Below are 14,879 nucleotides of genomic sequence, written 5' to 3' on the forward strand. Positions count from 1 at the left end.
CCCGGCATGTCTACAATTAGATTTTTAGAAGCAACAAGAAGAGAGTATCTCTCCTTTACTCTTTAGTCCTGGTGAACTTGGAACTGTGGCCGTAGTGTCCTCTAGACATGCATCGTACGGGAAATACAGAAACTTTGTGAATACAGCAGAAAATGACAAAAATCAGTTTGAAATATTATAGAGCATCCCACATTCTGATCTAAATGCTAATCTGATATACTGTTATTAGTTAAGTTCTTTTCGTCAAGACAGGTGATATGAAAGGTTAAAAGGGTCGCTCATGGGAGATGCAAGGTGAACCCCACCGAGGCAGCAGGTTCTCTGTTCGAGTCCCATACACATACTCGCCCCCATGCGCCCCCAAGGTGAGCGACGGCCGTCAGATGGGGACAGGGCTATAAGGTGATCTTGAACCCCATGGGAGACATCAAGAAGGAAGGATAGTTGTTACAAACTGCTGAAGTTTCTGTTATCCTTTACCCACTTCTTCCTCCAACTTCATGCCAAGTGCTAGCAGCTGACTTGCTTGGAGAGATGAACTTGATGCCAGATGAGCCCCATCAAAGACATCACGTTTAGAACTGATGAACAGCTCTTCAGATTCTTCAGCAGCCTGTTCATCTGTACTAACCGCAATTTTGCAACCTCCTGCTCCGTATGTACTGATGTAGTGGTGGTGGGGACATTGCCGGCTGTTTTGGTAGCTGAGGTGTTATGCGCAGCAGCGTCAGTGACATTGGTGGCACCCGCGGAAAGAGTAGGCTCACCCTGATCTACGTTGGACTTATGGCAGCTTCCTTCTTCCTTTTCCAACTTCAGTCTATTATGCATCACCTGTAGAAAACAATACAACACTAATTCTCAGCCAAATTAACTTCAGTACCAGTTTCACTTAAAATGGGTTTCTAATCATATTGAGGATTTTGACACGACATCTTGCATTCTGGAGTTGCCAGAATCAGATACAAAATGTAATGCATGAAGGTAAGGCAAGAAAAGGATACAAGGGTGAAGCAAGAAAAAGGTACAGAATGCTCCTCCATGAAGCTGAAGCATTTAGAAAATGTAGAAGGAAGCCGAAAGGATAAAAAGATGGAATAATAGAAATAAAAAGATCTCTCAAGCTTAATTTTATGCCATTTAAAGAAGTACACGTTGGGTATCCAAATAAATAATTTCTTTTGTCAAAAGGAAGAACAGCTCTGTTAATGGGTGCATGTTCAACGTAAATGGCAGTATCATTTCAAACAGGAACTAATACCTCATGAAGTTTCAGAAGCACTTAAAAGAAGTGAAAATTTAGATGAAACAGGCATTTTACAAATAATCTTAAGTCTTAAGAAGCTCAGGACAGGAATACTCTGCACAGATGAACACCAATAGAGCTTACCTTGACAGTTTGTGGTCCCACGCAAACATTTGTAAGCACAAAAACAAGTGAAGCCAGCAAGTTGTATGCTCCAAGCTTATGAGCTTGGCTTGCAGATACCCATCTACAGATAGCTAGATGAGTGGCCAAACAGATAGCCAGACCACAAGCCATTGTTCGTAAGTACACTGGGTAAATCTTGCTTTGCACCAACTCAAACTGTTGCCTAGACAAAGTGCTTGACAGGACTTGGCTTGATATGAACGTAACCCAGAAGCATGTTCCTGAGACCACTGAGAATGCGAGTGAATGTAATACATTCATCAAGAAGCTCAACATCTCTAAAGTAACAGCATGTGCCACAGCATCATACATAACGCCCACACCTTTCCGAATTATCTGGGAAAGGTCTCCCCTTTCGTTATCATCCGCTGCATCCTTTCCATGGCATGTGGCCTCATGAACCATAAGCGCTGCAAGGTTGTCGCTGGTCCCTGTGATCTCCTTGGAAAGGTCTCCCCTTCTGTCATCATCTGTTGCATCCTTTCCATGGCATGTGGCCTCATGAACCTTCTTCTCATGAACCATTTGCCCTGCAAGGTTGTCACTGGCCCCTGTGAGCTCCTTAGTCTGTTGAGGTTCCTCCTTTACCTTTTCCTCGACATGACTGTAAGCATTCCTGGTCTTCATCTGCACATCATGGGCCATCCCTTGTGCTGTCTTTGATACACTGGATCCAATAATTTTTGCCATGTATGCAACGTCATTGAAAGCACTAGCTTTCACCTGCTTTGCTTTGTCCAAGGCACTCCCTATCACTTCTCTTCCAATCATTTTTGTATCATCAATTATTCTCCTGCTAGCAGCCAGGGAGCGAGCACACCAATCCTTCTCCTTTGCCTGATGAACCTTGCTCTCTACATAGCTGTAAGCATTCATAGCCTTCTCTTTTACATCATGGGCCATCCCCTGTGCTATTCCCAATACACTAGGGTCCATTTTTTCCACAATCTTTGTGATGGCATTCCAATCCTTCTCCTTCGTCTGATGAAGCTTCCTCTCTACATGGTTGTAAGCATTCATAGCCTTCTCTTTTAGATCATGAGCCATCTCCTGTGTTATTTCTGATAAACTAGGGCCTGTTCTTTCCACTATGTTGGTAATAGCATCCAGTGTGCTACCCTTCAACTTCTTGGCTTTGGTCAATGTATTTTCCATCACCATTTCCCCAATTGTCTTTGTATTATCAACCACCTTCTTGCCAACAACTTTGGCTCTCTCAGCGTACCAATCCTTCTCCTTTGCCTGATGAACCTTGCTCTCTACATAGCTGTAAGCATTCATAGCCTTCTCTTTTACATCATGAGCCATCCCCTGTGCTATTCCCAATACACTAGGGTCCATTTTTTCCACAATCTTTGTGATGGCATTCCAATCCTTCTCCTTCGTCTGATGAAGCTTCCTCTCTACATGGCTGTAAGCATTCATAGCCTTCTCTTTTAGATCATGAGCCATCTCCTGTGTTATTTCTGATAAACTAGGGCCTGTTCTTTCCACTATGTTGGTGATAGCATTCCGTGTGCTACCCTTCAACTTCTTGGCTTTGGTCAATGTATTTTCCATCACCATTTCCCCAACTGTCTTTGTATTATCAACCACCTTCTTGCCAACAACTTTTGCTCTCTCAGCAAGGTTTTCACTTCCTTGCACCACCTGTCCTGCAGCCATTTTTATCAACAGTTCTGCATCTACTGTCCTGCAAGAAAGCTTAGCATGGACATCTTTGACCACCTTTTTTGCAGACTCAAGCATACCCAAGGACTTCTCTTTCCAAGCACCGTAAGCATCAGATGCTTTTGTGTCTACTGTAGGCTCTTTGAACTTCTTTTTCACTTTTCCCTTGAAGCATTCAGCAGTTTTTCTGTCTGCACTTATGGTGTCACCAATGTCTTGTTGAACCAAGCCAGTTGTTTCTGAAATACACATGCAACATGTTAGAAATAGAAATTGGAAAGAATACTTCCATGTTCATTTGTTTTTCCTCTGTGCAAGCACATACTTTAAATGTGCATGTCCTTGCCCTTCCTGCATTTTCTTCACCTTGAGGCAGACCGAATGAGCATAACACTAATTACTGCGACCACTGCTCCTTTCTCTTTCAAGTCACCACAACATCTGCAGTACCGCAGATTACTGCTGCTAGGGTAATCTGTGGACTACAACTTGTAGGACGCACATGATTTACATCATGGTTGAAGATTTTGAGGTGTTTTGACTTGCATTGCATGCAATCTTGTAATAAATTTGAAGTCCAAAAGGCATCACTTACAGCTTTGAAACAACATGTTTAAGTTATAAATATTTAGAGCTTTGGTTGCAGAGTTGACTCGCTGCTACTGATTTTTTTCTCGGCTAGCAATGCAGCAATCAATTTCTCAATGCAAATTATCAAACTTACAAAATGATCAAATCCTCTATCATTCAGAGGAAAATATCACGCACTGGATGACGTAGACCCATCCAAAAGCATCATCTTCAGCAAACATGTCTTCTTGATGTCAATACATAGGTTCAAATCAAACATCCTGAAACCTACATGGAGAACTTAATAGGAGAAAAAAATGTAAGAGATCCACAGAAGATGACCTAGCGTCCATTTATTCTTCAAGTTGGTCCTCTACGTGGGAAGAAATAATAAAATAATGAAAAATACCACCGACAATTGAATTCGAGCTTGGCGCTTCTTCTGCACGTGAAAGAGTCAACCATGAGGTTTAACCTATTAAAGTAACTTATCCTGTTACTGCTTTTCAACAATTAAACTAGTTTACTGGTAAGAGAATGGTCTTTCTGTGCTAGCTGAATGCAAGAGAGATGCAAGACTGGTTCATCTAAAATCGTGGGGTCTATGAGGGCGAAAGAGAAGCAACTGGCCACTGCTTTACCACCAGGTAGCACAAAGTTTCAAGGCTGGAGAATCGAGGCCATCCACTTTGTGTCGTCTATGTTTATACGCTATCACTTAGATTGTTTTGCAGCATAAGGTGATTGAATAAGCAGCATTTGAGGCTTTCTGTAACAAGCCCACCAAGTTTTTGTTCTGTTTTAGAATTCACAAGCGTAAATCAATATCAAGCTACAACCGACCATATCGGAAGAGAAACAAAGTAGTTTCGTCCTCAACGTGCAATAGAGAGGAAGGAAAAGCTAACAGTGTAACACCACTTTACCAAAATTAACATATAAGAAGCAAATAGTAAAGACATGGAGGTGGAAGAAGAGTGAGATGGTACCCCGGGAAACACCATTGGAAGGCTGTTGTCGTTGTGTGGGGCGGACACCTTCCCTGTGGCACTCGGCAACGACGGCCCGCTCACCATCTGTGACGACGGCTGCCGTCTCCCCCTCTGCTGCGGCTGCTGCAGCTAGGCACCAAACCAGCATCAGCACATTCATCATCCTCACCGTCATCTCTCTCTCTCTCGCTTCTGGGTCTCCCTGTCAGACGGTGGACGAGGCATAACGTCAGCCTCCCGGGAGGCGGCGGCGGCAGGGCGAGGCTGTAGCGGAGATCGCTTGTCCCCGAAGCTTTGTACGTAGTCTCACCACGTGTCCTTGTAAGGAACAGTCTGGATTTTGGTTGAATCCAGTTTCATTCAAATTGGTTCATCCAGAACTACATGGATTTGAATTAGCACTCGAATTTGGATTTCATACTTGACACTGAATTGAGATCTAACTATCATAAGAATTTGCGTGTAACCACTAACCAAGTCAGACTTTGTCCAATGTGAGTCAGGTATCAAACTCAAATTAAAATTTCGACATCTGAATCTTATTAGTAATTGATTCTACGAGATCGAACTAAACAAATTTAGAATCGGATCTACAACATATCTGATTTAGTTGCATCCCGATCCCGATCTGTCGTAGAGTTACAGAATCAAGTCGGACGTGGTCATTATAACTGAATCCATTTAAATTGAGTGCTTGGACGTGGACGTGGACGTGGATTTGGATTTAAAAGAGAAGATTCATTGCTCACCAAATTTGGTTCGCGTCTGTCTCGCATCTCTTGAATGCATGCACAAAGAAACATGACAATATTTTCGAGCTGGCCGCATTAGCTCTGTCATTAGCGATAATTATGAATATTAATTATGAGTCTTATGACCAATCCAATCCAACATTAATCTTTTAAATTCAAATTGCTATCACCAATTTTATTTTGTTCTAAATTACATTAGATGACCGCTGCCATGTACATAATTTCATTCGCTTTCTTAAAATGTTGCTTTTCATGTCGCTGTTAGCAAATTATTTGACTTGCTGTAGTTATCGTAATTCTTTATAAGGCGCCTGAAGCCTACAGGTGTTCTTAATTAATTGCTGTAGCTGCACAAATTGGCGTGAGAAATGACACCAGAAATGAAAGTTGAAAAGACTAAGAAGATGTTGACGAGAAAAAAGTATAAAGCATAAATGGATGGAGCAAACACGAAAATCAGCGTTAAGAAAATTTATGTAAATTAAATATTAACTTGTAATGCTACACACAAATTTATACTCGTACCAAAAAGCCGAGCAGGTTATATGTTATGGCCCCTAACAATGAGTCATATATTTTAGCCTACACATAACCAAAATGCTTTCATTGGTTAAATAGAACACCATCTCCCCATAAGTGCAAAAGTAGAATAAAAAAAAAAAACCTACAAAATTATCAAAATGCCCTTCTAGTAAAAGATGGAAAAAATACCATACCATATTACCTATATAACATGTAAAGCGCCCTCATAGTAAAAGCATGAGAAACATTTTGCAAGTCTATACTGAGAAAAATGAGAAAATTATTAGCCTCAGAGTAGTGAGCTACAAAAATCTTTCAACTCAAGGGCATTTTTTTATCCAACCAAAAAAAAAAAAAACTACAATTGAAGAGAAAATTGACCATAGTTTCTAGACAAGGCATGAAACCTCGAAACCAAAGAACTGAACTTTTCAAATATTTTATTGAAATGGTGTCTGCAAAATTCTAGATACAAGTTTTAAGGGAACAACAATGCCTGTCTTTTGGTATGTAAACTCGATAGCACGGGCATACCAAAAGACAAAAACTGTATATAGTTGCTGGTTTGGTGCTTTATTCAAAAACTATGCTGCAATCCTGATGACTCAGTGGAGTCTAAGGATAACAGATTAAATTGGAATCAGGTACATTAAATTCGAATCAGGTACACATTTACCATATATAACTGATTAAATGTTCACATATTCGGATTCAAATTCAAATGAACAAAAGTCCATATACTATATCTGAATCTGATCCAAATCTAATTTTTCAATGGATAACCGATGCTGAATTCAACTTTTAGATTCTCAATTGAATTGAACTTCATTATGATATGTTAATAACTGACTTTCAAAATGTAGAGATATTGGCACACAGCTCTACCTTCATTGCAATGGGATTTTTGAAGGGCGGGTGTCAGGCACCGACCCATACCAACATTATAGCTCTATAATGCTTATTAGTCAAAGTTAACCCACAATTCAAAAAAAAAAAAAAAGAACTTTATGAATTTAGCAATAAGAAATTGTGGAGTTTTTCCTTTTATACATATCAGTTGTTAATTTAACTTGGCAAGTGCCTTTTGTTAGTTTTTAACTTTGGAAAATTGCACCTAGGGTTAAAGGCTTTGTCATTTGCCTAGCATCACAAAACTTTGAGGCTAGTATCCCTTGACCCCAAGGGGTTATAGTGCACAGGGTAGCATGGCAGTTCACTTTATTAAGGGACTTACGTTTAAATCTTGCAGTGGTCACCCTCACGTTCAAGTGCGCTTCTCATCTGAATTGTAATGAATCTCGAAGCAAGCTTTGCAAACCCTATGAGTTATGGGCATAGGAGCGACCCCTTCTCATGACTGTAATGAGTCCAAGCAAGTTGTATGGATCCTCGGGGTGATGGGCATAGTGGAAAAAGTGGCATCTCTTAGGAGGGTGGAATGAACCACACCCTTAATTAAAGAAGGACCTCGGCCTCATAGCTGCTTTGGCAGAAGAACTAAACTAACAAGGGGCCGCATGCCAGCCATTGTCACAATTAGTTATGTGGAACTTCGTAGGGCTCATTTGATAATGGAAACAACCTGTTATTCTTGTTTCATTGAACATGCTTCAAAGATTTGGATAGATTCATGAAATACTCTGTTACAGTATTCAATGGATTTATTTACGGTGGAATTATGAAGCAGTAATAGATATCTGAGGCTTCAGATTTATAACTTTTATCTCAGACCACATCTTCGCATCCTTCCTTTTACCAAGATTAACAAGCAACAAAATTATAGGGATGCATGGCCCCCATCTATCATTGCTAAAAAGCTTATTACTACAACAAATCACCTCAGCCATATTCTGTGAGAATTTGACACTAGGAAGAAGGTGCATGATTGATCTGGGTCTCGCAGAGCCAAGTCCGTGCTTGCCCACACAGACCCACATAATCTATTTTATTTGTACATTAGTTACTTTACATAATTTAGTTTACTACATACTGGTGTCCTTCAAATGTAAGATTTCTTATATTAGTATCTTCAGCCATAAATGTCTGGGCAAAAAAAGTTAAGTAACATAGATATGGTTGGATGGCTGCCAGACCCATGTTGACATGCCAACAGGCCGACACGGGTACAGCGACATACTTGGACACAATCATAAATTTTGCATATTTCTTTTGTAGAATTTTACATATTTCTTTGTGGTGTCCATTCTTTTAGAATTTTGGCAATTTCTTTTGTAGAATTTTGTACAACACACACACACACACACTATATATATATATATATTGAGTGAATGATGAATCTGTCATCCATGGTCAGTCAGCCATCTAATGAGCAACATCTATGTGAAGCAGATGGATGATTTGGAAAAAAAATGAGAAAATGGTGTGAGCTAATGTTAGATTACTAAGATACACATCACTTTTTCTTCATTGTTTTTCTCTTAACTGTCTACTGTTTTGATTAGATGTTGTTTAACTCTTAAAACCTATATATATATATATATATATATATATATATATATATATATAACCCACCATTTTTTAAATGACTGTGTCAATAGCAATATCCTTGTGACTTAGCTATGGAGACATCATTATAGGGAACAGAACGGTACCTCCTGCACCAATCAAGGCACCCACAACGGCAAAAGTCATATGCACACCTCGCCCCACTTGCAAAATCATCCACAACTGCTGCATTATTTCTTACGCGCACACAACCACCCATCATGTTCATTTATTCAAACTTTTATTTCTGCTTGACTATATATGGGAGCTCATCCCTATGTACAGATTGTCAAATGGTCTGCCAAGTTTATAATTTCACCTTTAAAAAATCTTTTAGTCAAAAAGTACAAAACAGGAACCTTGAATTAGTAGTTGAAAACTTTAATATCATAACATGGAAGATTTATTAGATCTTGGCACCATTTTTCCTATCTCTTGGTGAAGTGGTTGAATAGTTGGCGTCAACACTGTCATCTCAACCAGGTCTCGATCGCCTGTATATATATATATATATATATATTTTATTTTGGAACTGATTTTCAAGTATCAGCCACCTTATAAGAGTAAGAGAAAGATGAGGCTATGAAAAAATCAATATCAAATTTACGAAACCGGCAAAGGCTCTCTCTCTCTTGGTAAAGCTCTCTCTCTAACAAGTGATGGGTACCGCAACCGGTTGGGTTGGGTTGGGTTGGGTTAGATGATGTGGTGTAGTCACTTCATGTTGTCATTATGGAGGTTAAGTGGACCCGTTATTGTCACTCTCTCTCTCTCTCTCTCTCTATATATATATATATATATATATATATATATATATATATATATATATATATATATATATATATATATATATATATATATATATATACACACACGCTTTATAACAACTCGACCCACTCCGGGGCTCAAGCCCCTGGTTCGGCCGATTTGAATCCGGCCCCTAACAGTTTTTATTCCAACCTCAAAAAGGCTAAAAAACCAGGATAATTATCTCATTAATGACCTCTATTTATAAGCTCTTGAAGATCACTCATAATCTTCAATACAGAACTAAATTAACACCCCTTAAGGCACACGCGTCCGCGCGTGTAGGACCCTAGGTCCGAGTATTGAAACTGCTTTGATACCACTATAACAACCCGACCTACTCTTGGGCTCAGGCCCCCAGTTCGGCGGATCCTAACTCCGAATAATCATCTCATTAATGACCTCCATTTATAAGCCATTGAAGATCCCTCACAATCTTCAATACGGAACAAAATTTTTGGGGTGTTACATGCTTTGTTAGACTTGTGACAAAAAATAATAAGTTATCATGGTAATGTTGGTAGCAATAGAAAACATTCATATAATTGAGTTTGCTCAATCAGCGGGTGAATCATGGGGAGCCATGAATGGGATCCTATGTATATCAAGCATATGACTATAAACAGAAAAGACCTTTCACTCAGCAACCCTGAATCAATGGGACGAGTGGAATTCTAATTTTAAGAAAGAGGCCGTTTGATTTGTCATGTCGGGTTTGGTGAGCACAATATCTCCTCTGCATCATTTACTCAAGTTTGTATATCATCTTATAAATGGAAACGATGCAACATGCAATGCATTTAAATGTGTGCTTGCCCGCGTGCACATAAAACACAGTTGGGTAGGAGCAACGGTAAATTCATTTTAACGGGCAAAAATGCAAAAATGAGAATTTAATGGTCATAATTTGCCCACTTGCCCATGTCTCTTTCGAGTCACAATCACTTTAAAATTGTCTATTAAGAGTAGAGGTATCTTCTTGAGGGGCCGGTGCAAGCGCAGTTGATGGGGCGGGGCTGATAGGTGGCCAGCCTTTATTTCAAATTCCTGGGACATCAACTCTCTATATTGTAAAAATAAGGCTATTGACGCACAAGTTGAAGCATAATAGAGACAACATCCTAAAGCTCCGAAAGCATACTTTGTATTTTAAGGAGATGAGAGGTTGGATTGGGGTTTGAGCTGTCAACGAGGCAGTGAGACTCCTCCACTCAGCTGGTAACATTGATATCTACGATTAAAATTTTGTTCCCAAGTATGTTCCTAACTTCTGATTCTTTCCTTTGTCCATTCCATCTTCTTTCAGGATCTATAAAAAAAAAATGAAAAAAAAAACTAATATGATCGAACATTAATAATTGCAATCAACATTTGGGTTTCCTGGGAACTTTAATGATTGATTAACTTGACTTTATATTTTTGTAAGGAAATCCTAAACTTGATCAACACAAAACAAAAGGGATATACGAAAATAACTGACATCATATATGATTGACCAAAAACTCTTGGGCAATGTCTTTGTAATGGCTCTGAATCATTATAGAACAACACTAACATAAAACATTACTTTTGGTTGAAAGTCAAAACTGCCTGTTAATGGTCTAATTAGGATGGATCGACTAAAATCATGTTGTAATTGGCTCAATCGGCCTGAGTGGCTTGTTGACGACACATGTTTAATTCGATTCCCATGGGTGCTACTTTTGTAGACTGTAAATGGTGGTATGTATGACACTTAGTTGAAAGGTAACTGTACGACTACCTAGATTTTGAAGCAGTCTTAGACCCCGAGAGCAGCGGGAAGGATTTGAAGGGGGGTGCCACTCGGGCAATAGAATTTTTCATGTACCCAAAATTCATGTTGTAATTGAACCTCGTTCTCTTCTTCAAAGTTGCCTTGAATGCCAATTGATTTCTTAAACTGTTATATATAGTGAAATCTACTCGTTTGCTCTTGTTGTACTCTTCCTACGTTCCAGTTACATTATCTTACATTTTCATGGTTCTTCATAATCAAATCTATTCCCCAAGGGCCAACACGCATGGTTCTCGATAATCATCTCTAATCTTTCCACTTCTCCATCTTGTAGTCGCACTCTGATGGCATAAAATCCCCAGGCTAGTACTCTCTGTCTGAGGTCTAATTTAGGTTTTAGCTTGAGCAAGGAGTGGCTCTCATGACTAAGCAAATTCTTTACAAGACAGCCCAAGCCCCACCAACCTTGCCGAAACATTAGCTCGGATAAGCCCAGTCAAATCAATTAATTATATATACGACATCTCTCAAGACATTAAGAATGATAATGAAGGACTATTCTGCAAGAAACATCATCATATATATGTTGTCGCCCACAAGGTCTTACAAGAAATGATTAGAAAACTAAGCACCACCTAACATAATAAGAATTGGATACTTCTTCCAGCCTACCAATGTCTCAAAAGTGTGGTTATAATCATGTGAGTTTTGACAGATCATTTCTGATCTTTAAAGTCTCCATCAGCTGTATTAGAATCTGGAATCTTTGCTTTATTGGTGATGTTGGACATTCATCTTACTTGTCATGATTTCTTATCCCCCAACACTTATCTCTCTTTTCCTTTTGCAGTGGAGAGACATATTCCCACTTTGTGAGACCCATAGCTCTTGCTCATACTAAATAAAATTCCCATCTCATAGAATATGACAGATAGGCAAGAGAGTGGACTCCTAACCTTGCATGAGCACTGTCTAGTCTAATGCTAAAGTTTGTTAGTGCAAAAATATTTAATCATGTTTAGCCCTCAATTAATTCAAGAGAGAGAGAGAGAGAGAGAGAGAAGAGGACAAGAATCGGTCTAACTGGCCTCTACAATAGTACACTTAATCTCAAGATCAACACTTTCGAATACCATCAAGATAGCAACCTCCATTGGACTTGAACTGAGAATGTGGTTACTACACACCACCTAACCCGACCGATTGCAATACCCATCATTTGGTAGAGAGAGAGAGAGAGAGGTCATTTGGTAGAGGGAGAGAGAGAGAGAAAGAGAGAGAGTAATGAGTTTGGTTGGACTTTGGTTCGTGAATCCATGAGTTAGTTGTATTTTTACGTGCATTAACATATAAAAAAAATACCTCCAACATATGAATTTCAAAAAACTTTCTTTTTCCTCTAAAATCACTTGCCCAACCACACAAACCTAATGGACTCAAATAGACTTTTTCCATGCATCAGTAAATAAGTCCTTGGCATGAACCCATTTTAATCCAACTTTGAACAGTTCTTGCAGACTCTTGGATTACATGAGCATGAAGTTGGGCTTGTGTTGGACAGGTTTTGAGTTAACCCGGTCTATTCACCACAATGGGTTTGGTGTAGCAGCGAGCGGCTGGTAATTGCTGGTTCAATTTTCTTGTGCAAGCCGAAGTAGGCATAGGCCCTGGGAGTGAGGATATCAACCTCTGGTTTTCTGTGATCGAGTAAAGGCCGATAAAGTCTCTCAACCCGAGTGCGGTTTCCTTGACTCACAAATGAATTAAGCTGGTTCTTTCCAAACCATGAGATAGACTCTGATGTGCTACTAGTATGGCTCACAAATCTGCCAATTATGATATTTTTGATTCACTAAAATTTGGTAACATGCATCCCTTGTATCTTATTAATTGGAAGCAAGTAGTTACCTGTTTTTTATTCATTCTCGTTTCAAAAGTTTCTGTTCAAATTATTAAAAGATCAATACAGAATAGCTAGACTCTAGTTAGGTGGAATTTTTCATTAAATTAAGCTGATTCCCACAAATTTTTTTGGGTCTAATATCTAACTGAAACCTCATTTGGATTGAAACTAAGTTGTTTATTCCGTTACGACAAGACGTGTATCCTTAGCCCTATTATTTTTTTTTTCTCCCATAATCAAGTTGGAAGGAATAATGACTAGCAAAGAGAAATCAGGGTGCTGCCAAAGAATCTTTCAAGTTACATGTTCACAAGTGGACAAAGTAAGCATAAAAAACTAGGAAGTTTCTAGTTTTCAGGCCTACCTTCTTTTAAAAAAGAAAGCTGCAGCTAATGCTTTCTATTTTTGAGGTTAAGAAATTCACTTTAGGCCCTTATTCGATGGTCTTCATGAAATTAACGTGTGGCTCTTTCTAAAAAAACTTAAAAAAAAACAGCCTCTTTTTTATAATTATGGAGAAATGTATGATTGAAAATGAAAATTTCTCTAGACAGCACGTATAATCAAGATGTTATGTCAGCAAAGTCTTAAGGGATGAAGGACCCCAAAATCTTTTATGTCAGTTTATAAGCTTACCCAACGCCAGCATTTTTCAACATGTTTTCACATGCATCTGGAATTTCCCTCTCTTGTTGATCCCACTGACGATCTGAAAATCATCAATTTTTAAGGCAAGATTCTGGTTGGTGAAGGCCGTCCTTATACTTGCGCCGCAATAAGGAAAAAAGAAAATTGCCTGTTGTTTGGCTTATGTTATGCTTTATATAATGAGCTTGTCTTTGCCTCTGTGTCAAATAAGAACACTTGTTGAACATAAAATATGGCGTAGTAGTGCTTTGTATAATATAGCAAGGGCCAACGAGCAAATGGTTGCAGGATTGACCCCCAAATCCCGAGGGGTTGGTGCAATGGATGGAGTGGAGACTGTCGAAGCGTCAACTTTCTGTGCTGTATATGGGGGGCTGTACGGTGGGAGCGGGCACTACGAGACACCAAAAGCAAGTCTTGTATCATAAGGAGATTGGAGCTTAGGCATTCAACCGGGCAGTGGCTTTCCCTGCTCACTGGAACTAATAGTTTCAATGTTAAAAACTTCATTAATCTAATCCTTCATAATTATGCATCTTTTGGTTTCATCTTCTAGTAAGTTTTTCCTTCTTAATGATATCATATGTTATTTATCTTGTTGAACACCTTTCTTCCACTAGCTTGTTTGTTTCATTTGCCAGCCTAGCTAACTACTACATGCTGAACACATATTTGTCTACTGAAAAGGAGAAGATCTTCTTCTCAAATAATGAATCATTGGGATCCCAATCATGATATATTGGCTTGTAGCAAACAAAGACCACAAAATTTCCAATTTCTGATCATGAGAGGTCACAATCTTGGAATGAGATTTCTCATGACATGAAAAAATGTGTCTTTGAAACACCAACTTCGGAATATTTTCATCCATTCTTTTATTGTACATTTTAGTATTGTGCAAGGCATACGTTCTTGAATAAGATCGAATTTTAAACCATCCTTTGCATTAGGGTTTTGAAAACGATACCCTACCAAACAGAAAAATCAAATGTAAGATCATCCAATTGGCTTTGTTTTATCCAGATGACCTTTCCTTGATATGAGTTTCGGCCTGCAGTTGTACTGATCAAAATTTGGATTACTACATTTGATTTCTCAAATCAATTATTCATAGAGATGCCAACATATGTGATTGATTAAGAACCAATATTTGAGTACAAATGGAATTATAAAACTAGCAAGTTGAGTTGCTTCCAGGTCATGTTCATGAGGCTGTCCAGCAAGGTTGCAATAAGATGCTCTTGGTTGTACTAGAATTCCAACAAGAAAACATGGTTATAAAATTATTACTTAATTAATCATGTACTTTGATTTTAGCTTA

The 14,879-nt window shown here is 38.9% G+C and overlaps 1 protein-coding gene across 1 annotated transcript; it reads right to left on the bottom strand.

The window, feature by feature from the left end:
* Positions 1 to 192: 192 nt before the first annotated feature.
* On the bottom strand, positions 193 to 4,948 carry LOC116256097 (uncharacterized). The gene is made up of 3 exons (XM_031632283.2): positions 4,663 to 4,948; positions 1,391 to 3,342; positions 193 to 834 (listed from the first exon to the last, which is right to left on the bottom strand). Exons 1-3 carry the CDS (start codon positions 4,838 to 4,840, stop codon positions 511 to 513), a joined length of 2,454 nt encoding a protein of 817 aa, XP_031488143.1. The 5' UTR covers positions 4,841 to 4,948; the 3' UTR covers positions 193 to 510.
* Between the last annotated feature and the right edge of the window lie 9,931 nt (positions 4,949 to 14,879).

The sequence above is a fragment of the Nymphaea colorata genome, chromosome 1 (assembly GCF_008831285.2).
Source record: "Nymphaea colorata isolate Beijing-Zhang1983 chromosome 1, ASM883128v2, whole genome shotgun sequence".
NCBI lineage: Eukaryota > Viridiplantae > Streptophyta > Magnoliopsida > Nymphaeales > Nymphaeaceae > Nymphaea > Nymphaea colorata.